The 24654-nt window shown below is 52.1% G+C and overlaps 1 protein-coding gene across 2 annotated transcripts in view; it reads left to right on the top strand.

Annotated features, from left to right (window-relative positions):
* The window catches only part of Farp1 (FERM, ARH/RhoGEF and pleckstrin domain protein 1), a 192594-nt gene extending 171571 nt beyond the window's left edge, over window positions 1-21023 (top strand). Inside the window, exons 15-27 of one of the 2 annotated variants that reach the window (XM_090341945.1) lie at window positions 459-548; window positions 1610-1743; window positions 10888-10969; window positions 14717-14954; window positions 15574-15704; window positions 15847-15915; window positions 16058-16147; window positions 16608-16690; window positions 16775-16887; window positions 17050-17216; window positions 18368-18475; window positions 18804-18955; window positions 20541-21023. In XM_090341945.1, the coding sequence (XP_090198071.1) occupies window positions 459-548; window positions 1610-1743; window positions 10888-10969; window positions 14717-14954; window positions 15574-15704; window positions 15847-15915; window positions 16058-16147; window positions 16608-16690; window positions 16775-16887; window positions 17050-17216; window positions 18368-18475; window positions 18804-18955; window positions 20541-20622 (1539 nt within the window). In that variant the 3' untranslated portion in view covers window positions 20623-21023. Of the gene's footprint in view, window positions 1-458; window positions 549-1609; window positions 1744-10887; window positions 10970-14716; window positions 14955-15573; window positions 15705-15846; window positions 15916-16057; window positions 16148-16607; window positions 16691-16774; window positions 16888-17049; window positions 17217-18367; window positions 18476-18803; window positions 18956-20230; window positions 20314-20540 lie in introns of those variants that run through there. The other variant, XM_090341946.1, reaches the window with a different exon arrangement.
* Window positions 21024-24654: the final 3631 nt, after the last annotated feature.

Raw genomic sequence — 24654 nt, 5'->3', positions numbered from 1 at the left:
TGATGGGAATGGTCAAGAGAAGACCACTCCCAGTCTGTGTCCACCTGGAGGACATCCATTCTTCCATCCTCGTTCCTCTAGCCTTGAGAAAGCCCAAGGACACCAGCTAACAAAAGGTCCTTCCTAACTTGTCACCTATTGCTTTTATCGAGACTTTTCTTTCTTTCTTTCTTTTTTTTTTTTTTTTTTGGCAGTCAGGGGCCAGGGGTTGTCCCTTAACTGGTTTTCACTCAAGATGGGCTTACTGCTTGAGTCCCAGCTCCATTGCTAGATGTTGACTGATTCATTGGAGATGAGAGTCTCCGTGGCTTTCCTGTCTGGGATGGCTTTGGAATCTCAATCCTTAGATCTCAGCCACTGAGTAGTTAGGATGACAGACATGAGTCACCAGACTTTCACAATCAGGACATTCTCAGAGACTTCTATCCAAAAATGATGGCCGTGTCTTGATTTTTCAGCGATTTCCAACAGATAAGGCATACTTCATCGCCAAGGAAGTTTCTACCACTGAGCGCACGTATCTGAAGGATCTGGAAGTCCTCACTTCGGTACGGACCTTCTACCTCCTAACACGGGAAATTACATAACTATTTGAACTAATAGCCAGCTTACACAGAGAAGCTGGGACTCATTAAATGTTAGCTTCTGTGACATCAATCGATAGGATTTTGGTCTGGGGTTATAGAAATTAAATGCCTGTAGTATATTTAATTCAGAATACACTGTAAAAATTTTTGTAATTATGGCTTTAAGTGTGAAAGAAGCACCTAAGGCAGAGAAAATTCAAATGAAGCATTTTACTGCCTGTGTGCTCTGATCCAGAACGCTCTAATTTGATTTTGTCCCGTGTAACTGCTTGGTTTTGCTCAAGGGAGACCTCAGAATGAACAGGAAACTCATTTCATCAGCAAAGCATGAAAGCGGCGTCCTCCACTGGAACAGAGTCAGGGCAGGGCAGTGTAGGGGCTTCCACCTCAGGATTCTGGGAAAGAAGCAGCTGGTAAGGCAGACAACCTGTCACTGCCTTTCTGTATGGGGCCATGTTGGGCTTCAGAAGGTGCAAAAGAGTGGCATGAGGGATTCTGTACAGGCACTGCACCACCCCTGGATGCCCCCCTTCCTGCTTAGCATTTAGAAATGGCAGTCACAAACTAGGGAACTCACCTTAGAGGGAGGTTTTGGCCCACAGAGTTGCTCATTTAAGAGATTTGTCCTGGCTCATACAAACCATCCATGGGTTATTCAGAGAGCCATCTGACAGAGAAGAGTGCTTTATATTTATTTTTTTCCTACCAGTCCTGGGGCTTGAATTCAGGGCCAGGGCACTGTCCTTGGGCTTTCTCAAGGCTACTGTTCTGCCACTTGAGCCACAGCACCACTTCTGGCTTTTTCTGTGTATGTGGTACCAAGGAATCAAACCCAGGGCTTCGTGCATGCTAGGCAAGCACTGGACTGTTTGGCCACATTCCTGGCGCCAGAAGGATGCCTTTGCCATCGGCTGAGGAATGGCAAGGCAGCTAGGTCTGTAATCCTGAAGTGCTAACCATCTTGAGGAGAGACCCCAAGTTCATCAGTAATCTTCACCGAGTTTTCTTCTGTTCCCTCACAGTGGTTCCAGAGCACTGCCAGCAAAGATGACGCCATGCCCGATGCCCTGAAAAGTCTCATCTTCCCCAACTTTGAGCCTTTGCACAAATTTCATACCAATTTTCTCAAGGAAATCGAACAGCGACTTGCTCTCTGGTGAGTAGCTGGAGGAACAGTTGTTTTTTTATTTATGCTTTTCCTCTGAAGCAGTAGGTCGGAGCAAAGATGCAAGGCAAGAAACTGGCTTAAGATAAGCTCGTATTTTTTTTATTGTAATTAATAGAAGGGTTACATTATATTGGCCAGATAGAGGGTTTATTACTTCATGAGCATTGATACCCTTTCTCATGTCTTGGTCCCTATTCCCCCCCCCCCACGCCCACCCCGAAGCTCATATTTTATGCTAGTTAATTCTACTTATGCTTGGATCTCATGTTCCCTTGATTTTCCTTTGGTTTATAGCTCCTCAAGAGTGTTTTTGTGGCAACAATTATATCATTGTCACAAAGTAAAAGTTGCTCTTGGAGGGACAGTAGGGTAAAACCATATGCAGGCCCAGTGGGTGTTGTTGCTTGTCTTACAGTCGTTTATGAATTACATGTCTTTGGATGTTTTCTGAATTCCACTTAACAGTGTTTGAAAAAATACAAAGCCGTATGCAGAGCATTCCCATCTACCTTGATTTTTCATAGGATATATTTTAACATGTAAAATGTCATGAGCAAAAGACATCTGGTACAGAGTTAAAACATTAGAAATAATTACGTGTCCCCATTGGCTGACTGGTTAAAAATAATGTCAAGTTGGGCGTGGGGCTAGGTCACAAGCAGAAAGTGCACACTTGCCCATCAAAAAGGAAGCCTTGAGCTCAGTCTTCAGTACCACAGAAAGAGAATATAATAATAATGAGGAAGAGGAGGAGGAGGAAGAAGAGAAAGGGGAGGAAGAGAAGCAGAAAAAGAAGCCACTTACTCATTACCAAATAATACTCTGGGAGATGAAGGGGGAGGTACAAAAAACATCTGGAAAAAATGTTTATTAAACATATTTTTATTATAATTAATAGAAGGGTCACATTATATTTGCCAGACTGGAAAAATTTTGTACACTACAATGCAAAATCCAATGTATTCTTACCTAAAATATATCCTTTTGGCCGGGCACAGTGGCTCACACCTATAATCCTAGCTACTCGAAGGCTGAGATCTGGGGATCACTGTTCAAAGCCAGCCTGAGCACTAAAGAACATGAGACTCTTATCTCTAATTAACCACTAGAAAAAATGGGAAGTGGGGCTGTGGCTCAAGGGATAGGGGTAGAAAACTCTCTCGGGGCTTTTAAAGGAAGAGTACAGATAGACAGGTACCTGGGGTTTGATTGTCTCTTAAGCAGGGCCTTGGGAAAATGAACAAAAAAAAAGGCTGCTTGCCTGTGGCAGCAGTGGATGCCATTGTCCCATTGTGGCTGAACCCTTGCTGCAGGTGCAGATCTGGTTAAATATGGGACGTGAGGATACTGCCCTGGCAGCCTTCAAGTGTGTGCTTAATAGAAGAGCAGTCCCTCTCCCGCTTTGTGAGGCCAGCACGATGGGGCCAGTGCCAGCTCTCTGATTCCCTGAGTGGCATCTGGTTTTGTACATTTTTTAAAAAAATAGCTGGAGGATAATTTGTGTGCATTTGTCCTTCCCTTTAGAGAACAAGGTGGCAGGTCTCAGTAGGAGATTACAGCCAGAATTGAGAAATAAGAGGAACAAAGTCAGTCTTGCTGGAAAATATGGAAGAAAAAAAGTGTGTGTGTGTGTGTGTGTGTGTTCGTGGGCACACGTGTGTCCACTTCAACAAGATTCTAAGTATTGAAAATGTCAAAAGAAATATCTCCTTTCAAGATCAAAAGTCTGAAAAAATTTTAACTTCCTAAGCTTTCCGTGGAACCTTTTGTCAGTTGCCCTCTTGCCTGATAAAAAAGTGAAGGGCATTCAGATAACTCAAGGGAGAGTCTCACGCTCTGTCTCTGGCCAGTGAGGTACACATCAGCACGGTCAAAAACAACTCTTCCAGAAGCTCGAGCTGGCATCTCTGTAGCCCGTTCAGCGTGTGTGACGGGTGATTGAAATCATAGTGAAGACCCCACCGTGCTGTCCCACCATGCTCACAGCTTCGGGCAGCATCTGCACTTGGGCCACACTATGAGTTCTGCAGAGGGCCACTGCCTGTTTCCAGAAGGCTTTTGTCTAGGGAGTGGAACTCCCCACCTGACAGGGAGTGAGGGCATTTGGGGGAGAGGGAACCTCAAAATGCAGACTGCTGGGCCCCATTCAGCCTTCCTCACTCAGAACTGGGGTTTGAGACAGAGAATCTGCAGTTTTAAAGTACAAGTACCCCTTGCAAGTCTTAGATTCTAGAATTCTTTGGTTTGCAGTTCTCACAGTGGTTAGCACAATTTTTATTCCTCAAGCCTGAAGGAATAGATAAGAGAATGAATGAATGAATGAGTGCTATGGTTTAAATTGGGGTAGTATACAGTACTCCAGAATTCCCTATTAAAGGACTGGTCCCGTGGTCGAGATCCCCTAACCTCCAGTGTCGAGCTGTTCTCGCGTTTGTATTGTTACAGCATGGGAAACAAAGGCTGGCTCTTGTCAGCTGGAATGGTTAAGACCCAAGTCAGGTTGCTCCTGTGTTTGATCACACACACACACACACACACACACACACACACACACACGACTCAGAGTTCGGCCACTTCCTGTGGTATATATTTTGCTGTCTGGAGATCTGTCTGGTCTGCCCCACAGCACCGCATCCCCACTCAACAAGGCTGCTCGTAAAGGCGGGTTCTGTGCTCTACGTCGAAAAGGGGAAAACTGACTACAAGCTTTTGAGGTAATTTTTTTTTTTTCCCAGTCATGGGCTTGAGCTCAGGGCCTGAGCACTGTCCTTGGACTTTCTCAAGGCTAGAGCTCTACCACTTGAGCCTCAGCACCACTTCTGGCTTTTTTTCTATATATGTGGTACCGAGAAATCGAACCCGGGTCTTTGTGCATGCTAGGCAAGCACTTTAACCACTAGGCCAAACTCCCGGCCCCTTTTGAGGTAATTTTTGACTTTGACAGAAGTTGCCAGGACGGTAGACAGACTTGCTATGTACTCCTTGCCACCCTTTTCTCTAAAATCTTACCTCTTCAGTTTTGGGCCAAGTGAATAAAGCAACATTGGGACTCTGCTGTTAACCAAACTCCAGATTTTTATCCAGTGAGAAAATGTTCTATTATTATTGCTAACAGAAGCAAATCGCCCTACACCAAAAGCTGCCCAAATACGATACACAGACCAAGTCCTATTGGAATGTCCTGGAATGTTCTCGAATGTGATCCATCAACTCTGGGAAGTTCTAGGAGAGAAGCATCAAGAGGTTTCCGGAATGATTGGGCCTCACCCTGGCTTGGTAAACACATCTGCCCCTCTCTAAATGTCACATGCTCCCATGTAAACACACCTGAGTGGAGGGCAGACATTCGGGCTAGCTATTCATGGAAAACAGGAAACTGGTTTGGTGGGTTCTAAGAGGTAGAAGAATGTTTGTTTTTTTGGGTTTTTTCTTTTTCTTTTGAAAGCAAAGGACCATTTACTCAGCTGTTCAAATGCATCAGGAGGCTCAAGCCACTTACCATCAGCCTTGGGTAGGGGGCTCCGCCTGGACTGACTGTGGTGCTCGACACACTGGAGGGAGCAGGCAGCCTGCTTTGGTCCCCAAGGCCTGGTGGGCCTGCACACTTGTCCCCAGTGTGCAGACAAGCAGGACGGAGCGGGGACAGTACACTGTCACACGGGGGTACCTGGAATGTATGTCATATGTGGTACACACAGTGTTTGAAGAGAATCAGCTACATGAACACTTCTCTTGAGAAGCCAGGTACAGCCCAGCCACAGGACCAAACAGATTGGAGGTTTAGCTGGCGCTAAGAATTGGGAGGAAGCAGAGGTCATGTGGCGTATTAAATGTGACTTAGCTAAAAAGATGATCATGAAATAGAGAAGTAAAACTGTAAGGAAGAAGCCAGTTCATGAGAATAGACCTGCTTGAGGCATAATAGTTCTACATTGATTTAAAATGTCCTCAAGATATACCAGGCACTGGTGGCTCACACCTGTAACTCCAGTTACTCAGTCTGAAATCTGAGGTTCTCATTTCTTAAGCCAGTCAGGACAGGAAAATCTGAGATTCGTATCCCTGATTAAACACTAAAAAGCCAAAAGCAGGGACCTGGCTCAAGTGGTTCAATGCCAGTCTTGAGTGAAAAAGCTTAGAGACAACATCCAAGCCTTGAGTTCAAGCCCCAATACTGGCATGATAATAAATGAGAATCTCCGTGTACAGTTAGGATCTGACCTAAGCCAAGAGGAAAGCTGGCTCTCAGGGGCTGAAGACCCACCCGCCCTCCCCTCCCTTCTCCCTTTCCTCCCTCCCCCCCACCCGCCAGTGCTTGAACTCAAGCCCTCATTCTGTTTTCCATTCTCTCCACCTGCTGTCTCTTTATCACTTGGTGGCCTGGTAGGTTGATTCTAAACGGATGGGAGGTGGACACAGACTCGACCTGGTGTCTCTCCTGGCCTGTGTTGGAATGCAGGATCTGCATGGACAAGATCACAGAGCAGCCCTGTGGTTAGCCAGCCTGCTTTCCAGAGCCCCTCCACCACACACTTCCCAGAAGGCCTTTGAGGGTTCCCCACTGTCCCTCAGAAGGGAAGCTGTTCCTCACCTCAGAAGCAGCCAGCCTCCCTTCACACGCCCTCTTAAAAGAGATCAGATCCTCCATCATTCTAGCTACTCAGAAGGCCAAGATCTTGAGGGTCAAGGTTTGAAGCCATCCTGAGCAGCAAAATCTGTGGGACTCTTTTATCTCCAGTTAACCACTAGAAAACCAGAAGTGGCGCTGTGGCTCAAAATGGCAGAGCACAAATCTTGAGCAAAAATACCCAGGCACAGCACCTAAGGACTGGTCCACACACAAACACAAACAAGAGGCCAGCTCCAGCAAGGCCAGAGGCCAGGTTCATAACTGCCTCCCCTATCCACAGACCCATGCACCCATCCACCCCTCCACTCCACTGAGTGTCACTCCACACCACATCCACACCATAGCCCTGGACAGGTTATGGAAATTCCTAAGATTAACTTCTATCCTGCTCTTGTAGGACTTCCAATCACACCACTGCTCCGTTCTGTTCAGACAGCCAGAAAGGCCTGCTAAGATTTCAGAGGAGGGGTTGGTGATCACTGGGCTGGGTGGTTTATGCCTGTAACCCTAATACACGAGAGGACGGGATCTGGAAGATCATGGTTCAAGCTGGCCCGCGACACCCTATCTCAACAGAAAGAGACTGGGCATGTGGTGGGACTCATCTGTCATCTCAGCAACATAGGAAAGCATAAACAGGAGGATCGCAGTCCAGGCCAAGGGAAAAAGCTAGAGAATCTCAGAATAATACAAAGAGTCGGGGACATGGCTTAGTAGCAAGCCATGTTGAGCACAGGGCCCGGTACCATTAAAATGAAGCAGGGAAGGGGGCTCAGGTGCACAAGAGGCCCTGGCCTGCATTCTGCTCATGTCACTCTAGAAGACCAGTGGATTGTCAACCTACTTGGAAGAAATTGGCATCCGTGACCGGGAAAAGCTACAAAATGTTAATGGATGGGTTCTGAAATCAGCATTATGTGGGTAGAGCAGCGCTGTGTGTTCAGAACCTCCCTGTAGCTTCGATCCTTTGGCTAGCAGTCTCCCCCATCTTCCTAAAGAAAATGGGGCTCAGAATGGGGTGCCTTGTCAGAGACTCACCCAGGAACTCCCTAACCAACATATAGTGTGCAGAATGAACCACATGTCTAAACAAGGTCAGCTGATTTGAAAATGTTAGGTGTGTGGTGTGTGTATAGTGGGAGTGTGTGCAGTATGAGTATGTGCAGGCTGCAACTATGTGTAGTGTGTGTACGTGGAGTGTGAGTGTGTGGAGTGTGAGCATGTGTGTTACAATCCTTTGCCAAGGTCCTGCACAGTTGTGCATGCCGTGCTGCATGGCTCAGAGTTTAGCATCTGGGCAGTTTCTGCATCGACGATGCATGGTTTTCCTGAGTGAAATTGTCCGCCCGGTTTTTATCTGTTGCCGGTGGTCCTGACGCCGTGACAGATGTGGGGCCCGCGCTCCAGGCAGGGCCTTTCCTTGTGGGACTGACATCCGGAGGCCAGGGAAGAGCTCTAATTGCTTTTGCATGCTCTTGATAATAAAGTGACCTTTAGCTGTGTGATGCAGAACGGACACCTTGAATGCTGGACTTGGTGGCAGTGACATATACAGGCAGTCATACAGGAAAGCCTTCATAGGTGGCCCAGCAGGAATGTGGGGTTTGTCCCAGTGCCAGTCCCTGCCCCGTGGAACTCACATGGGCCCGGGCTGGTGGGGGGAGGGGGACGGGGGAGGGAGTTGTATACTCCAGATGCCTCATGCCCCCCCACCAGTGCCAGCCAGAGTGATAACCTCTCTGCTGGGAAGGAAAGAAGCTGAAGGCAGAGACGCTGGCAGCTTGGGAGCAAGCAGCATGGAAGGAAGCGCCCTGGCTTAGCATCAGATTTTCTTGTACTAAATAGTTGGCAACACAAGAGAGGGAGCAAATGAATGGCACTTGGCTCCCCTGGGGTCTAGGCCCTCCCCAGCGAGCGGCCTCATAGCTTTTCGTCTGTCATGAGCAGAGGACAAGACAGGAAGCGTGTGTCACTCGTGGACACCACCCACTGCTCCCCTCCCCACTCAGCCCAGACCACGCTCCTTAAAAGCCTTTGCCCGCAGCGCCTTTCTTAGCTGGTGTGCCACATGGCACACCAAGGCTGATTTCTGTCTGTATAACAGCCGCGCCCCAGCCATCAGGTGTCAGTGGGCCCTGTCACCTGGTGGGGATGGGTGGCACAGAGTCAGTGTCGAGTTACTGGGGCTTCTTTACAGGGAAGACCTGTGTGGCGCAGGCATGGCCTTCCAGAAAGGGCAGGGGAGGAGGGGGGGTGGGAGGGAAGGGAGGGGAGGTGCTATGAAGATGATTGACAGCTGGTCTGGAGAGAAGAGGGGTGATGGGGGAGGAAGATCCACTTTTCTTTTTCTTCTTGTTTCTAAGAGCCTCAAAGGCCCGGGTGTTTTCAGTCTGTGACATGATTGAACTCAGTGCCACGTTGGCATCGGTAGGATAAATGGTGCTGAAGACTCGGGGTGAACATGTGAGGTGAGCTTGGGGTGCCCTGTTACCACTCCACTAAGCCAGCTGCCCCCCACCCTGCACCCATCTCTTCACGCAGCCAGCTGGAAGCCCAGGGCCCAGCGTGTTAGATTGCGTTGCTTATGTTTACTTTATCCCTTTCACAGGAGTTAGTTCTGGCTCCCCTGAACAGCTGGTTCGACGGTATTAGCTAGGCTACTACTTACTGCTTATACTGGAAAGTTCTTCTCTCATCACTGGTCCAACGAGCAGATACGCATTCACATAATAGTTATGAGCGCCGACTTACACACCAGCCCGCTTAGTTCATTGCTTCCAGGTGACAGATACTGGACCCGACGGTTTCTTTGTGCCTCAGTTTCCCTTGCTGTCAAATGAGGGTGATAGCACACCTGCCTCAGAAGGCTGCTCAGAGCTACAAATGAATTAATGCCTTTAAGGTGCTTAGCGTACTGGAACATCAGTGATGCGGTCAGTACTTTTTCATTTTTGGGGGGTGGTGATGGTACTACTTTTTATTAGCATGCATTCATTTAGTGAGGCCCGCGGACATTTCCATACATGCACCCAGGCCCTCCATCACGGTGCCTTACCCCTTCTTGAAACAGTTGCGGCACGTTTCAGTGCTCTGCCCTCGTGCGTGCACATAAACCTCTTGGACAGCCCTTGCCCACTTCATCTCCGTGTCCACCCTCACTTTCCTAACGCAGCCTGCTTTGTTAGCCTTTCCTTCGTTTCCTAGCGCACACTGTGTGGCGTCATTCACTATCAGCGGTGCATACGGTATAGTCTTCTCAGCCCTCTCTGTGGCTTCTCTTTGGCAGCGCTGGAACTGAAACTTAAGAACTCAAGACTGTTACGCAGACGCTCCATCTCTGTCACTGTTTTGCACTAATCATTCAGTTTGCACTGTGCCAGTCTGGGGCTTTGAACTCAGGGCTTGGGCGCTATCCCTGAGTTTTTGTGCTCAAGCCTGATTTACAACTGTGCTTCCAGCTTCTTTGGTGTTAACTGTAGGTAAGAGTCTCATAGATGGTCCTCCCCAGACTGGCTTCAAAACATGATGCTCAGATCTCAGCCTCCTATGTAGCTAGGATTACAGGACTATAGCCTGGCTGCAGTGGGAAGGAAGAAAGCATCTACCTGAACTGCAATATACCTCTTTTAGACTGCTTGTATAGCTTGGAAAACAGGCATATGCCACCACACCTGGCTTCTTCTGTAGAGATGGAGTTTCACAGACTTGTCTGCCAAGGCTGGCTTAGAACGCTTATGCTCCATATCTCAGCCCTCTGTGAAGCTGAGTTACAGATGTGTGCCAGTGCGTTCAGCTATTGAGAAGCGTTCTTGCGTGTAAGTTTGGGCTGGCCTGGAACCATGATCCTCCCTATCTCCGTTCTTGAGTTGGTAGAATCACAGGCATGAGCCTGAAGCATTCAATACATTTCACCACTATTGTCTTTTGCTCTCTGCTATTCAAACCTTGGAAAATCAGCATCAGTTACAGCAATTTCCTGTGGGAAATAGGAATCTACACCCGAAAGCACAACTCGCTTGGCCGTCTGCACCCCGCTGCAGGCCTGGCAAGGCCTGGCACTCCCTGGCCTGCCATTCTGCCCCCTGTGGCATGTGCCCTGCCTGCTCCGGGAGTGGATCTCCCACACATCCTCCCTTGCATTTTCTCCTTCGAGGGCTCTCCACAGTTGATGATGGCTCTTAGGAGCAGACTGGGAGCCAATTCTGCTTCCTGTAGGTGGCCCATGGGACACAGTTGGAGCCACTGACCTCAAGTGACCTTCATGCAGATCTTATGATACCCAAATCTCCCAAGTGTGGATGGAAAACCATGTCAGACTCGGCTAAAGGGATTAGAAATTGCTTCCGGGCTGGTGTGGTTGAAGCACAATGGGGATCTTTGTCTGCCGAGTGGGCGGGGTCGTTCCCGAGCCCCCTCGGGGTACCGTGGGTGACCAGCAAGCACGTCATGGCGGGTATTTTGCATGTTGTCCCTGCTAATGGGTCGTGTTTCCACCTTGGCAGGGAAGGCCGCTCAAATGCCCACGTCAGAGGCGATTACCAAAGAATCGGGGACATCATGCTGAAGAATATCCAGGCCATGAAGGTGAGCTGCCGAGGGCGCTCAGGGCAAGTCCCGGGCACAGGAGCCCGGGCACAGGAGCCGTTCTGTCCACAGGCATCCCTCAGCTGCCTGAGCCTCAGAGGAAGCAGCAGGAGGCGACCCAACCTCTCTATGTCACCTGAAGCCAGGGAAACCCTGGTTGTTCGGTTCAGAAGCTCTGCAGCATAGACAAAACACTTGGCTTTAATCTTTTCCAGAACTGGGCTTAGAACTCCAGACGACATACTTCTTACCACTGAGCCATGCCTCCACGCCCTTTCCTGCACTGGTTAATTTTGAGATAAGGTCTCATTTCCTATCCCAGGCCTTGCCTGGACCAAGATACACTTTTGTTTTAGGCGTCATCGTAGCTAAATGACAGGCCTCTCCTGTGCCTAGCTAGGGGTTGAAAGGGGGTCTCATGAACTTTTCTGCACGGGCTAGCCTTGAACCTCCAACCTCCCAGTCCTAGCTTCCCAAGTAACAGGTAAACAAACACACATGAGGCAATGGTACCTGGTTTTTGTTTGTTTTTTTGTTTGTTTATAAGTAGGTTGTGAACTTTTTGGGGGGTTCATTTTGCTTTTAAATGATGCAGACAAAACATAGTTAAACCAGGCACACACCTGTCTGTAGCCCTGGCAATTCACGAGGCTCACTCAGTGGTTTGATCACTGTTTGAAATCAGCCTGGGCAAAAAACATCTGAGAGTCCCCATCTCCAAATAATCATCTAAAAAAGCCATGCTGGAGGTGTGAGTCAAGTGGTAGAGCACCAACTAAGCAAGAATGAGGCCCTGAGTTCAAACCTCACTCCCGGCAGAAAAAGAAAAAGAGAAAAGTTTGGCTGAGTGCACATTTCATTTTCAGTCCATCCTTTCGGTTTCTTATGTACAATAAATATATAATATTGTAAATATAGGATATTATATATAAGCAGTTTTAGGTTTACAGAAAACTTGAGCATGAAATACAGCTTCCCTCCCTCCCCATCCCAACACAGCACTGCCACTCTTGTTACTATAGTGCAGCTGTTGACCTTGATAAACCCATATTGATACATTCTCACAAACCAAGGTTATTCATCCTGAGTGTTGACAAATGGGTAGTGTGCGGAAGGGTTCCCTGCCTCAGACATCACCTGTGCTTTCCCTGCCCCCACACCCGCCGTCCTCCCCGGCCAGTCTCCCACCAGCCCCATAGTCTTACCTCTTCCAGAATGGGCTATGGTTGGGCTCACCTAGGGCATGGCCTTTTCCCTCTCGCCCTGTCTTCCGTGATGCCATTGGTTACATTGTATTTTTCCATTCCAATAATGGGAAAGACGATGCCATTGAAACGTCCTCCTTCTCCTAAGACACCTCTGAAGATGCTGTGAACTCAGCCTGTTTCTGGTTCTGTTTTTTGTCACTCTATTCCCCCAGCAACAGCTAAGGAGGCTCAGATGCTGCCCGGAACCTTGGGGAAAGCGTGGAAGCCTTGTCTCACATTTCCCTGTCCCGAGGGGACAGGCCCCACGTCCTGCTGTTCACTAGCTCTTCTTCACGACCTCAGACCCGTTTACTAATAAACCCCCGGCTTTCCCACCTCCTCTCCATGAACCAGCAGAGGCCTCCTAAAAATACTCAGGTTCCTGCTTCCTGCGCAATGAGCGCCCTTTTCCTGGCCGGGCAGCAGAGCTAACAGCGGTGCCCCAAGGCCTCCGAGGCCCTGCTGGCATTTCAGCACTGTGCCAATGATGTCACGAGTGTTTATAGCACCAAGCAGTGCACAAGCAAAATAAAAATAGGAGGGAGTGGGAGCAAATGAATTAGGTTCTGCTCTTGTTATGGTAGTTGCTGTCAGCCCTATAAAGTGTAGGAGGAGCAGCGGAAGGTTCTGGAGCCGTAGCAGCCCAGGTTAGCACTTCTTTCCAGCCCAGGTTAGCACTTCTTTCCAGAACACTTCCGCTGCCATCCCGCTGCCATGTCTCTCCTGCCCCACCTGCCCCGCCTGGCTACACCCTCACCTGCCCTTACACGTGCCCCGCAGGCACCTCTGCCTGCTGCGTGTGCACCAGGAGCGTGTATTCAATTGGCACCGGTCACTTGTTCTCCTCTGGGGAGCTGGGGCTGCAGTGGGGTTCCGGGGACTTGGCCCCCACCAGGGATCCCCAAACCATGGTCTCTAACTCACGTGTAACACGTACCTGCCATCAGCCTAGACATCAGAAACTCCTGAAAACCATGCCAAGGAAAGGAGTGTCCGGCCTTTCCTCCTGCCTTTGCTGGCATGTGTGCCACCTCCCGTCTCCTGCTTGCCTTCATCCCGGTCCTGACACACCAGCCAGCTTCCCAGCTTCTCCCTGACTTGCCCCAGTCCAGCAGCTGCACCCCTGAGGAGACTGAAAACTCCCCTGTCACTCTGAGGTCAGAGGACAAACCTCACGCTCCAGACTTGATGAAGGCAGCTTCTCCTTCTGGCTCTCGGTCAGCCACCATCCGTGCCCCCCGCGGCTGCAGCGTGCTTACAGGGCCTCCTCTGCTCCTGAGTACATGCAGGCAAGGTTTGTTAGGCACCCAGGCCTGTGGATGTCTCCACATGGCATCCCACACTCCATGTGTGACAGCACTGCATAATGCCCCCCCACATGTGCAGGTGTGCATACATGCACACATGTGAGGGCATGCATGACGGGTGTAGCTCAGGTGAGTTGTATGGCCTATAGCAATGCCCACGTCCCAGGGCTCATGCCCAGTGGCTGTGTGGGATGGCACTACTCGGGGTGCAGGGGCCCCTGCTGTCTCCTTATACATTACTTGGCGGCCTCCTGTGGGTCAATTTTGGAAACAAAATCTAGACTGGGCACTGAGGGCTTATGACTGTCATCCTAGCTACTCGAGAGGCTGAGATCTGAGGATTGGGTTCAAAGCCAGCTCAGGCAGGAAAGTCTGTGAGACTCTTTATACCCAGTTAACCACCAAAAAGCAGGAAATGATGTTATGGTTCAAGTGGTAGAGTGCTACCCAAGTAAAAGAAAGTTCAGGGATAGTGGTCGTTCCCTGAATTCCAGCCCAGGGCTAGCATAACAATTAATTGGTTATAAAGTGTGAGAACCCCCAGTGTGTGAGAAGCGCTGAGGAGTGGGCATGGGAGAAGGCCCGGAACAAATACACCCTAGGGTTGAGTTAACAGGGAGCCTTGTTCAAGAGCCTGGCACGGTGTGTACAGCAGGTGGCTCAGGGAGTGTGTCAGGGGCCCAGGCCAACGTCCTCAGGCTGTGCACTTGAGGGCAGTTCAGAGCATGCGCTTTAGCTGCCTGCTGGGCAATAGTAAGGACACAGGGCCCCAAATGGGGTCTGTGACCTGGGCAGTGACACAGCAAGGGGACATTTGTAGGACTTGGCGAAGGACTCAAAGAATCTAGAGTGTTCCCTGGGGATGCACGAGGTAGCTCACTGCCCTGGGCTCTGCATGGAGCGTGGCTGAGGACCTGGAGCTGGCGGCCACTGCCCTGTCCTGCTGCACCCAACTGTCCCGAAGCCTCTAACCCGCAAAGCTCCCCCCCACTGCCCTCGTTACCCCAGTTCTGTCTCCCAGCATCCCTGTAGAGTAGGAGCAGTGGCCCAGTCACCCAGCAGATGGCCTTGAACCATTCAAATAATTGATGGGGAAATATGAGCTTTCAGGGGATTCCTATGATGCAGTGAGAGCGAAGGTGGACTGTCACACCAAGTGCAGCCCCCCCATCCGCCCTCCTCTCGCCCCCAAGCACCTGTCGGCTCACCTGTGGAAGCACAGCGAGGCCCTGGAAGCTCTGGAGACCTCCATCAAGAGCTCTCGGCGGCTGGAGCACTTGTGCCGGGACTTCGAGCTGCAGAAGGTCTGCTACCTGCCCCTCAACACCTTCCTGCTGCGCCCGCTGCACCGGCTCATGCACTACAAGCAGGTGCTGGAGCGGCTGTGCAAGCACCACCCGCCCAGCCACGCCGACTTCCGGGACTGCCGGGGTGAGTGGGGTGTGCGTGGGGGGTGCTGCCGGGTCATGCCAGGGGCTGCCGGGCTGAGACCCCTGGGGGTCTCCTCATGCCACCCACATTTTCATAATCTGCTATTATGTTGCATCCTGGGCATTACAGTTCCTTATTCCTCACTGCATGCATTCTCTCCTTTGAGCTTGGGTAGCAGGGGCCAGAGAACCCCAAAGAAGCTCCACTAGGCCAGGCAGGGCTCCCTCAAACTTGGCTTCCTCTGCCCCCACAGATGAAACTGGTACCCTTTCCTAGAGCTGGACTCAGATGGTCTCACACATTACCCCAGGCACTGGTAATGTGCCAGCCACCGTGGGCAGAACCCCACCTCAGTTAACAAAGCATATTCACAACTGGCCCGAGGCAGAGAGACCCCTTGACACCGGGGGCTTCTGACACCGGAGAGGCCGAGCACTGCCCTTCCACCCCCGGCTTGCGTGCGGGGCTTTGGTGAAAGCAGAGAGGCAGATGGGCACATGGGGGAGCACTGGTGTGTGTGGCTAGTGGATTAGGAGCTGTTTCCCGGGATGGGCAGTGGGCTGGAGGCCGCACGGAGGCCTGGGCTTCCCTCACCTGCGCCGGCCGCCTCCTCCCGCAGCTGCTCTGGCCGAGATCACCGAGATGGCGGCCCAGCTGCACGGTACCATGATCAAGATGGAGAACTTCCAGAAGCTGCACGAGCTCAAGAAAGACTTGATCGGCATCGACAATCTCGTGATTCCGGGAAGGGTAGGAGGAAGGCGTGGGAGGAAGCGTTCCCGGGAGGGCACAGGTGACGCTGCCAGCGAATGACAGCACAGTGCCCGAGTGCTGTCCCTGGCCCCGTCACGAGCCCCCCGCCCGGGTGATGTGGGCTCTGTCTGCTCCGCAGGAGTTCATCCGCCTGGGCAGCCTCAGCAAGCTCTCTGGGAAGGGGCTCCAGCAGCGCATGTTCTTCCTGGTGAGTGGTGCGGCTGCCATGCTGCCTTGGCGAGGAGGGTCACCACCCTCCGTGGGCAGGGGCTCAGGGCAGGGGCCCCGCGGGACTGGCTGGGTTTTAAGCAGAGCTGACACAGCCCCACCCCCTCTGCTTGCTCCTCTAGTTCAACGACGTCCTGATCTACACCAGCCGGGGCCTGACCACGTCCAACCAGTTTAAAGTCCACGGACAGCTTCCCCTCTACGGCATGATGGTGAGCAGGGGAGGCAGGGCGGGGAGGACAGCCCTGACAGTGAGGACGGGGAGCAGGAGAGGACAGCGCAATGGATGACAGGCCTGGGCCCAAAGCCTCCTGCCCTTTTCCCTAAAGAATGGCTCTTTTACCCCAGCACTGCTAGCATGCCTGCAATCCTAGCTCTTCAGAGGCTGAGATGTGAGGATTGCAGTTCAAAGCCAGCCCGGGCAGGAAAGTCCATGAGACTCTTATCTCTGATTAGTCAGAAGTGGAGCTGAGGCTCAGGTGGTGGAAAGCTAGCCTTGAGCTAAACAGTTTAGGAGCAGCTCCCAAGCCCAGGACCAACACACACACACACACACACACACACACACACACGCACGCACGCACACACATGCGCGCACATACACGCACACACGAGGGCACGTGTGCAGACCCTCCTGTGCCTGCCAGTAACACAGCCTGCTCTCGCCCGCAGGTGGAGGAGAGCGAGGACGAGTGGGGCGTGCCGCACTGCCTGACCCTCCGTGGCCAGCGACAGTCCATCATCGTGGCCGCCAGGTAACCCCGAGCCCGACCCCTGACCAGTGCGGGCGCCTTTCGCCCTTGGTGCTCAGGAAAGCTGATGCCCGTGTCTGCCTTCAGTTCTCGGTCAGAGATGGACAGGTGGATGGAGGACATTCGAATGGCCATCGACCTGGCCGAGAAAAGCGGTGGCCCCGCACCCGACTTCCTCGCCAGCAGCCCCCCCGACAACAGTGAGTGGCGGGAGCCCAAGCTCAAGGGCTGCAGGCGTGACAGATGGCTAAAAAACAATCAAGGCCCTCCCTTTTCCTGGGATGAGCCCCTGAAAGAGTGGGGGAGCAGGGCAGCCAGCAGCGATGGAGGGTGGACAGCAGCGTCGTCCCTTCCCCTCCTAGAGTCCCCGGAGGAAGCCGCCGTGGCCGACCAGGAGTCCGAGGAGGACCTGAGCGCGTCGCGCACCTCGCTGGAGCGCCAGGCCCCGCACCGCGGGAACACCATGGTGCACGTGTGCTGGCACCGCAACACCAGCGTCTCCATGCTGGACTTCAGCGTGGCCGTGGAGGCAAGTGGCCGGTGGTGGGGGAGCGAGGCCGGGCCCTGGGCCTCGAGGCTCACAGCACCTCACTTTTTTTTGCTGGCACCAGTGCTTGGTCTCGGGGCCTGGGCACTGTACCTTAGCTGTTTTGCTCAAGGCTGTTTGACCCTTTGGGGAAATGCATGCCCTGCCCTAGTGGGAAGCCTGAAAACACATCAAGGCAGTGTGACTTTTGAGGTCCCTGAAAGGCTGGGTGGAGCAGGAGAGCTTCCACCCTGGCCCACTAGGTGGCAGTCAGGACCCCTCCGTCCTTCCTGCGGCACCCACAGCCTGCTTCCCAGGAAAGCACCATATACCGGGGGGCTTTGGCATTTCATCAGTCCTGGTAGCTAGCAGCCAAAACTCAAGGCCTGCTATGGTTCCCCCCAAAACCTGTAGGGAGCCTCACACCCCCTCTTCAGCTTGTTCCTGGCTGCCAGGTGTTGTCTGGCTGTGGATGCTTTGGCCTCTGCTCCTGGTACACAGTACCTTTCTTGGGAGACCCCAGGTCTCACTGGACCCCACTAACACCAGAAGAGGGCCCCTCTTCCAGCAGGACCCCGCTCACCTCATCAGACCTGTCACCTTATGTGGGAACAGAGCCTGGTGACCGTGCACAACTTCGCCTTAATCAAATCAGGCTCTAAGTTTAACCCCCAGTAATAGAAAATTTAAAAATTAAAACAGAGGTCAAAGCCGAGTGCCAGTGTCTCACACCTGTAATCCCAGCTCATCAAGAGACTGACATCCAAAGATTTGGTTTGAAGCCAGCCCTGGCAGGAAAAGCTGAGACTCTCATATACAGTTAATCACTCACAGGCTGCAAGTGGAACTGTGGCTCAAGTGGTAGAGACGAGCCTTGAGGGGAAAGAAGCTCAGGGACAACAGCCAGCCCCAGGACTGGTACAAAAGCAAACAGAAAAAGAGTCCGGCTCGTACAACCCAGGCTTCTCCTTGTGCCAGAAGGCAGAGCTCTGTCCCTTAGTCCGGGCGGTCCCCAGTGACCAGCAGCCCTTAGTCCAGGGCATCCCCGGGACCATGTCTTGGAGAGTGGCTGCCCTAGGCCTGAATGAGCATTCCTCAGGGTGAGGGGCCCACCAGTGTCCATGTGGGTCCTGACCGGCCCGCTCATCTTGCAGAACCAGCTGTCTGGGAACCTGTTGAGGAAATTCAAGAACAGCAATGGCTGGCAGAAGCTGTGGGTGGTGTTCACAAACTTCTGCCTGTTCTTCTACAAATCTCACCAGGTAAGTGCTCCCTTGGGGACAGGGGGCCCTGGGCCTCCGGGCTGGGGCCAACTGGGTGAAAAGAAAGGACAGAGTAGCCCAGCCCCAGGGTCTTAGGCCGCAGACACTGCCCCTGCTCTGAATAAGGCCTGTGCTGCCCATCCCTGGAGTTGAAAAGGGCCATGGGCTTCATGCCTCATTACCGGTCCACAGCGCATCAGCCTTCCCCAGGCCCTGAGTTCTTGGGTGCAGCCATCCGGGCTCCCTGTCACTGCCGGATCAGGAGTGACAGCCAGGCCCAGGGCTTGATGCTGTCTCACCAGGACAATGTGCCTCTGTTCCTCCCCAGGACAATCACCCCCTGGCCAGCCTGCCTCTGCTGGGGTACTCCCTCACCATCCCCTCCGAGTCTGAGAACATCCACAAGGACTACGTCTTCAAGCTGCATTTCAAGTCCCACGTGTACTACTTCCGGGCCGAAAGTGAATACACGTTTGACCGGTAGGTGTCGCCACCTGCAGGAGGAAAGCCTTCCCAGCCCGGGGTCTGTCGAGGGGGAGGGGGGGGCACGAGCGCCTTACCAGACCTCCACCAACCATCATGTCAGTCAGCCCTTACTGGGCGTGGTGAGCTCATTCCCCGACTGAGCCATCAGACCTCACATTTTCCAACAAAGCAGAGCTCCAGTGGGGGCGCAGAAGCAGGGAGAGAAGCCCAGGCCGACCAGCCTCTGCCTGACTACGCCCACAAAGGGTGCTGGCATCCCAGGGCCAGTGCCTCACCCCTGTAATCTTGGCTACTCACAAGGCTGAGATCTGATTGCAGCTCAAAGCCAGCCAGGGTGGAAAAGTCCAGGAGACTTAGTATTTTTTTTAATCTATTCTTTTTCTTTTGCCAGTCCTGGAGCGCGGACTCAGGGCTGAACTTAAAAAAAAAAAAAGCCAGAAGTGGAGCGAGCTGTAGCTCAGGTGGTAGAGTCCTAACCTGGCTTTCACCAAAAGGAGCTCAAAAACACTTCTTAGCCCCAAGTTCCAGCCTTAGGTCAGCCACGAGCTCCTGTCTGAGCGTAGCTAGGGGCAGTTTCAGGTCCAAGGTCCTCATGAAGGAGGGCATTCGCCCTTCCTGGGTCACCGCTGGCGTGGAGAAATGGCACCCGCGAGCGGTGGTCTTCATCCAGCCAAGCAGTCTGTGAAACAAGGCCAGGCCTTGGATTGAGTTCCCATTTCCATGGGCATACTGAGCGGAGGAACTGCATGCTCCATCCGAAGTCCTGCGGTCCTGCGAGCCGCTGGGAAGGCGACACTGACCAGCCCGGAAGCAGCTTCTAACGGGGCCCTGTGCCGCCACAGGACAGGAACTTGTTCCCCCGTTGGTATTCAGCCCCCGGTGCAGTTCTAAGTCAAGGGGCCAATGGAGCCGTGCCCAGTCCCTAATAAATTCCACCAATATAGGCCATGGCAAAAGCCAGCTTAAAATTCCCATGAAAACAGAAAAAGCGGATGTGTGCAGATTCTACTTCTCAGACGCCACCCTCGACTGGAAAGTCTAGACTAAAGGGCTGCACTTAGGGTCGAGATTTATCCAATTGGAGGTTCTGTTTTGCCGGTCCCTGAGGCCTTGCGGGGAGCTGCAGTCCTCTTGGCCTCAGCACCACCAGTGTGGATCAGATGACATGGGGTGCTGGGCCTTGCTCACTGACACCCCTGAACTCGGGAAAGATCCCACTAGAGGCACTAGTAGCACACCCCATCAGTGACAGTTGGCTTTGTCTCCCAGGTCTCACTGAGAACCACTGGTTCAGCAGATAGCAAACACAGAGCTCCTACCGTGGCTCTGAGAGGAGGAGGTAGAGACCCGCCACGAGGCAGTGCGCTTCTTCAGATGAGAGCACCCAGGCCAAGGGTTTCCAAACTGTTCCTCAGGAACCCATGCTGGAACCCTCCGCTTCAGCTCTCGCCCCTTGATGAACTTTTCTGCTCACGTGGCTGGCAGAAACTCCTCGGGGGTCTCCCTCCATGACCACAGACCAATCAGAGGTGGGGCTCAGGAAGGGCAGAGGGTGGTGACGTCCCCTTCTCTGCTGCAGGTGGATGGAAGTCATCCGAAGTGCCACCAGCTCAACCTCCAGGGCCCACAGCTTGAGTCACAAAGAATCGCACGTGTACTGACAGCTGCACCTGGCTGGTCATCCCGGCTGTGGCCCCGGACGGCAGTGAAGCCTAGCAAAATTCCACAGCCGCCTGAACCAAAAGTGGTTCTGCAGCAAGTCTTGACCCCCTCCCTCCCTCCCTCCCTCCCTCTCTCCCAGCCCCGTCTTCGCTGTTAGTCTCTCATTGGAACGGAAGCCTCCTCCGCCAGCTAGGGGCTTCGTCTGTCCCAGCCACAGGGCTCTTCTTCAGCTTGTGCCAGTATTGAAACATTACGAGTGCCAAATGCCATTCTTTCACCCCCGATGCAGCCGGAATGCAGCGCACATCCATTCAAGCGAAGACAGAGCGCGTGCTCTTCTTTTTCTTAGAACTTTTACTACTTTTCACCTGTAGGCTGCTGTTTTTCAAAACAAAACAAAGTTTTTTTCCCCCCAGTGTTGGCAATGCACATGGCACCGTCTTAAAGCAAATGAGATCATTTTCAGATTTTGGGGTTTTCCCCCCAGTCTTTCTACTTTTATACTAGGAAGTTTGTATGCCTCACTTTCCTGCGTAGACGCGCTCTGCAGCGCCCTCTTCTGCCGAGGCGGGCTCGGGTCGGTGCTGCCGAGCAGACCCTTGGCGGAAGCTGACCAAATTTTTTGTGATTCCTATTGACAAACTGTAGCGGGGTTGTTTTTCTGTGAAGAGAAGCAGAAATCCAGTGCAATACCTGGACTGTCGCTGTACTGTGCGTGGTGTATACAGTGGGGACGTCGTAGGCTGTGATATTTTGCTGTGTGTGTCACAAGCATGAGAAGCTGTATGTCATTGACGGGGCCATTCGTGAGGTTCGGCTGGGGCGATTGTGAGCGTCGTGATGCAGGAGCCTGGACAGCAGCGGTACAGTCAGTCCTCAGTGCCAGCCCTCGTCTCGACCCACCTCCTCCGCCGTGGTTTGAACCTGCACATTCTCTAGTAGTATCTCTTGTGCCTGTCTTCAAAATAAGTCTTTGTTTTTACACACATTCCCCCCAACCCCACCCCACATGGTGGACGGACAGGGTGACGGCGCATCCTGGACAGATTTCACCCAGAACTTCACCCAGACTTCACCCAACAACCACGTGGGACTGAGAGGGAAAATGTTTGCCTGTTTCCTGTGGTGACTGGGTCCGCCATTCCCTTCATGTTCTTGAGCCTTTCTAACCAGGCCAGCCACGCCAGCAGGCTTCTCCAGGGCCCCATGGGGGATTGTGGAGCTGGGGGCCAGCATCCATGCCTGAGACAGATAATGAGCTCAAGATATGTTAATCATTTGCCTTACAATATGTACCAGATGGTTTTAAATACTAACAAAAGGGAATAAAAATACCTCACGCCACAATCCAGCATATTGAAATTTTAAGGCAAAACTATCATCTTGGCTCTTGTCTTTATTACCATCTTATGGGGCAGATGTGGAAGAGAACTTGGGGAGATAGGACTGATAGCTGGGGGTTCAGACAGAACATGAACACCCAAGAGAGAGGGGTAGAGTGGGTGTGGGGGGGTCCTGCCTTCCCTGATGAAAGGGCAGGGGGTAGCAGAGTGGCTATATTTTGTACACACACACACACACACACACACACACACACACTCCCTCCAAAAGTCACCTGGCCCTAGTGGTACATATCTGGAACTACCAAGAAGCTAAGATGTAAGGACTGTGGTTCAAAGCCAGGCCTGGGCTTAGCTCCGTCCTTAACTTGAGTTAACCAGCTGAAGTTAAAAGCTGTAGTGGGGCCGGGAGTTTGGCCTAGTGGTAGAGTGCTTGCCTAGCATGCACGAAGACCGGGGTTCGATTCCTCGGTACCACATACTTAGAAAAAGCCGGAAATGGTGCTAGGGCTCAAGTGGTAGAGCTCTAGCCTTGAGAAAGTCCAAGGACAGTGCTCAGGCCCTGAGCTTAAGCCCAGGACTGGCCAAAAAAAAAAAAAACAAAAAGAAAAAGCTGAAGTGGAAGAATGGTACAATTGAATAGAGCACCAGCCTTGAGCATAAAAGCTAAGTGACAGTGCTCAGGCCCTGCGACCAAGCTCCAATACTGGCATACGAACATTGTCTGCCATTAAGACTTTGGACAAAGTGGCTGCTACTTCAGCATTTCTAAATAGTTCCAAACCATCAGCGTGGGCATCTGTGGATCCCATCTGTGACCAGCCCCTCCCTCTGTCCCCTATGGGGCACAAGAAGATTTTGGTCTACTCCCAAGCCACCACAAAGAGGTGACTTTTCACATACCCTCCACAGGAAGAACTGTTTTACTGACTTGACTGGGGCACCCTCAGACCCTGCCCTAGAGCGTCCTCTGTCTTCGCTGCAACGCTTTGCATCACAAACACAAAAACCCTCGTTCATTGAAGGAAGAGAAAATGCTTATGAAGCAGATATATGCTGTGCCAAAAGCTAGGTAAAAAAGCTAAAGAACTAAGCCATGCACAGCATGCGGGAAGCCCTGGTTTGATTCCTCAGTGACACATGCACAGGAAAAGCCAGAAGTGGCACTGTGGTACGAGTGGTGGAGTGCTTAGTCTTGAGCGGAAGTAGCTCAGGGACAGTGCCCAGGCTAAGTTCAAGCCCCAGGGCTGGCAAAAAGAAAATATATACACATAAATAAGAACTAAGCCAGATGCTTCAACAAAACTGTTGGCTTTGAGGAAGGAGATGCCACTGGCACCATGAAAAAAACAAACCAAAGCATGTTGGGGATGGGATCCATTTTACTGGGTCAGCCAACAACACAGAATTACTTCAAAAAAGGCATAAAACAGAGCACAAATCTCGGGGTGCTGCATGCTGACTCCCACACCAGCTGAGAGCCATGTGGCCAGCAGAGGCAGCCCTGTGACTCAGCTGTGGGCTGTCTGCAAAGCCATAGTTCTCTGAAGGACCCAAAATGGACACTGCTAGCTTGGTGGGCAGAACGTACGGTTCTGGGGACTGGGTGGAAGGGATCCATTCTGACCTGGTAAACCAACCGCATCTCCCTCAGGAGAGGAGATATAGTTCATCTAGAGGTGCAGAGAGCTACTGACCACCTAGCAGCTCAAAACCAGGGACCAGTGTGCTTGACGGAGTTCCAACCTAGTGTGTGAGATCCTGAGTTTGATTCCCCCCTCCTCTCAAAAAATGGAAAACTATTAAAGGAGCGAGTTCACATGAACTTGAGGAAGTCTCGTCCCCGGTGGGGACACCTCCAAAGCCTCCTGCCACAGCTGGTATTCTCCCGAGATGGACAGATGGACCGTTAGCTTCCGCCTCCTCCAGGAAGCACACTGCCGATACAGAATACTCCAGAAACACGAAATGATAGGTTTTCAAATTTTATTGCTCAAGTTCACATCCTTGCCGTGGAAGAGCACGTACAGTCACAATGAACAGTTCACTGATAGTCCTCCGACCAAGATGGAAGTTTGCTTTCTAGAAACAATCCAACCCAAATCCACTCAGATCTCTGTTAAGTCTCGAAAAAATTAGACTTTGTTGAACAAATCCAAACAATAACCACCCACCCATCCAACCACTCCAGCTCGGGCCTGTCCCCTCCCAACACGCCACCCAGGCATATCCGCCCACAGCAGACATCCGCTCTGCCCAGCTAAGCTGCCATCCATGCATCCACAAGTGCTCAAGACCAACTACTCCAAGAGGTACCACCAGCAGCACTGACGCACATAAGACTGCACCAGTGCAAGACCCCTTCCCTCTTCCCACCAACCTAGTCCCCCCCCCCTCAACCCCTACGCCGCTGTGCTAACAGCAGTAGCCACACTCCTCTAACACTTCAGCAACCATCGAGGTCCCAGGCAAGAGGTACAACAATTCCACAAGCCCCAACACCCAGCCACAGTGACCAACCACACGGACTGCATAGTGAACTAACCTGGACAAGGAGCATCTTGACATCTGGGCACTTTTCCCTGGAATCTTCTGAAGTGACCACACACACACACACACACACACACCTCCAACCACACCAGCAGGGGCCCAGTCCACCCTGCAGTCACATTTCAAGAAGAGTATGCAAAA

Source organism: Megascapheus bottae, chromosome 11 (assembly GCF_031878675.1).
Source record: "Megascapheus bottae isolate mThoBot1 chromosome 11, mThoBot2.hap1, whole genome shotgun sequence".
Classification (NCBI taxonomy): Eukaryota; Metazoa; Chordata; class Mammalia; order Rodentia; family Geomyidae; genus Megascapheus; species Megascapheus bottae.
The sequence above is the reverse complement of the archived record's forward strand: the minus strand, read 5'-3'. Positions and strand labels throughout refer to the sequence as shown.